This window comes from Gekko japonicus, unplaced genomic scaffold, assembly GCF_001447785.1.
Source record: "Gekko japonicus isolate JY-2015 unplaced genomic scaffold, Gekko_japonicus_V1.1 scaffold299, whole genome shotgun sequence".
Taxonomy (NCBI): Eukaryota; Metazoa; Chordata; class Lepidosauria; order Squamata; family Gekkonidae; genus Gekko; species Gekko japonicus.
In genome coordinates this window covers 1,188,215-1,190,894 of record NW_015170896.1, presented here as the reverse complement: position 1 = coordinate 1,190,894, position 2,680 = coordinate 1,188,215, and the positions used below count along the sequence as shown (strand labels likewise).

Here is a 2,680-nt window from a genome sequence, read left to right as displayed (position 1 = left end):
TGGGTAGAACCCCCCAAAAAACGGGGGACCCCTGGCAAACCGGGGGGGTTGGCAACCCTAGCCTGCGGGCACCTTTGGAATTCTGACATGGCATGGTGGGTGCCGCAACAAAATGGCCACCACACAGAGGTCATTTCGGGGGGAACGCGGGGGATCACAGTTCCCCCGGGTGAGGTGCGGGAGGGCAGGGCACACGATGAAGCCCCGCCCCTGCTTCCGGCCGTCCTGCTTACGGCCCTCATTCAGCCAGGAGGAGGCAGGAGAAGAGGGAGGGTAAGTTGCTTCCTCCCCGCCTCTCCCCACCCCTGCCTGCCTGGGGCCAGGGAGGGCCTTGGCGGGGCTTCCTCGCACTCCCGCCGGCCTTGCAGGTCCGCCGCCAGGCCCCTGATGTCAGGGGGTGTGGCATATGCTAATGAGTTCCCCTAGCTCTTTTTCTATGAAACGACCCCTGCCACCACAGTTTAACCTCAGTAACACAGTGCAGATGATCTAGGGTTGCCAACCTCCAGGTGGTTGAGAAGAAGCAAACAACTGTGAAGTATTATCCCAAAAAAGTCTCGAAAGACTAGAATTTTTTTCCCAGTATTCAGTTTACTGGAAGCAATTCAAACGCCATCAACACCAACGAACCATGCATATTATATCTTGTTTCATGTATAACTTTATCAAAGTGAGTAGCATCAAAATACCTATATTTAACTACAAAAATATAATTCCATTATTAGTGTTAGCAAGAGAATAACACAAGGCTGTACAAACAACTGACTGTTATATAACATACAATATTAATCCATTTGACAAACTCTCTAGTAGTATCTCATAGTGACACTCATCAAACCCATTAGTGTAGTGTAAATTCACTCTTCCTATTTACTTATACATATCTAAAGTTCATAATTGCTGCCAGCCGGCTGTTTGCCAGACCTGCATCTTAAAGGGACAAAGCCCATTTACAAAGGCAATATGCCCTGAGGAGGAGAAAAACCAAATGAGGTTTTACAAGCTTTTACCATTTCTAATACATCAGTCATTGCTGCCATCCCGACAGTCAAGCCATTTAACAAAACAAAACTATTTTACCGGGGACAAAAAAGTCAGGGGGAGAAGAACACCATTTACGAAACCACCATAATTTTACACACAAGAAAACCATTGCTTTACACCCATTTTCAAAAAAACTTATCGAAAGGAAGAAACATCAATAGAAAACCAACATGATCTTACATTAGAGAAAACATTATGCTGCACAGAAATTATATAAGCACAAAACCTTACAAAAAACAACTAAGGTCCAATTCAGCATTGAGCCCATTAGGTGTAAGAAAATTAAGTTTATGAATCCATCTGGCCCCTTCCTGAAGGAGAACTTGCCATACATTGGCAGTTTTGTCCACCATCAGCATTTAGCCCATTAGGTGTAAGAGAATTAAGTTTATGAATCCATCTGGCCTCTTCCTGAAGGAGAACTTGCCGTACATTGGCAGTTTTGCCCGCCACAAAGAGCTCAGTATATCTAAAATCATCACATTTATATTTCTTAATATTGAAATGTTCAGTTAAAGCAGCCTCAGAAATATTATTTTTAATGCATGAAATATATTCAAGGATACGCACCTTGATAGGTCTAGATTTCTGTTCGATATAAACTAATTCACAGGAACATAGGATTAAATAAATAAATAACGTTTCCAGTTGAACATGTTGAAAGCTTAGAAAGTTTTATCTGATGTTGACTGGGAAGATTAATCACATCCCCCTCCATTGCTAAATGACAAGTTTTACAATGCAAGCATTTATGGTGGGGGGGGATGTCCTGTCATTTGCATGTCTCCTGAAGTCAGAACGCACCAATAAATCCTTTTTGCTTTTAGTTTTCCTAAAGCCGACTATAAGGGAATTGCCACACCCTGGGATATCTTCCACCAAATTCCATAACCTTTGTATAGTCCTTTTAATGGGCATAGCCAAGGATGTGTATTGCAAAGCCCAACTGAAACTCTCATTTTTTACTCTCATTTTGTTGGTCAACAAACTGTTTCTAGAAACACCCCTAGCTCTCACTTCTGCTTTTTCAATGATGTTCATAGGGTACCCCCTAGATACTACTAGAGCGTTTGTCACATTTTAAATATTAACATAATCCCACCGCAAGATTTCTAGAGTCAGAGCTCATTTCATCAGATGTACTGGAGTGTATATCCATCAAACCAATTTATATACACATCAGAAGGTGAGTGTACAAAGAGAGCCTGGTTCCAAACAAGAATCAGTCCAAAGACTAATCAGTTCATTCAGCAGCACTAGTATGAGACACACCCAAGTGTTGTTCGGCAAACTGTAAAACTTGGTGCAGGGTCAAGTGAGTTAAGAAGATTCAGTAGGTATTTCCAGGAGTATGGCTGATGTAATCAACATCTGTAAAGGGTGGGATGTACCAGACATTAGCACCTATAGTGACTTAGGAATCCTATTAAACCCAGGGAAATATATTGTCTTGAATTTATTAATGACTTTGGGTGGCCCATGGTAGCTTGTTCTCCTCAGACAGGGCCGGCTTGCCCGCTAGGCGAACTAGGTGCTCGCCTAGGGCGCGCCGGCCATCATGGGCGCCAAACTGCACCCCGCCGCCCCCGCCAAAAGCCCCCCGCCCTAACCGGGTGATCACCCCCGCCCTGGGAAG

General features: G+C 43.8%; 1 protein-coding gene across 1 annotated transcript in view; it reads right to left on the bottom strand.

Annotated features, from left to right (window-relative positions):
• The window catches only part of PLEKHA4 (pleckstrin homology domain containing A4), a 41,460-nt gene extending 40,420 nt beyond the window's left edge, over positions 1 to 1,040 (bottom strand). The window contains exon 1 of the mRNA XM_015418525.1: positions 1,011 to 1,040. Coding sequence (XP_015274011.1) covers positions 1,011 to 1,040 — 30 coding nt within the window. The remainder of the gene's footprint in view (positions 1 to 1,010) is intronic.
• Between the last annotated feature and the right edge of the window lie 1,640 nt (positions 1,041 to 2,680).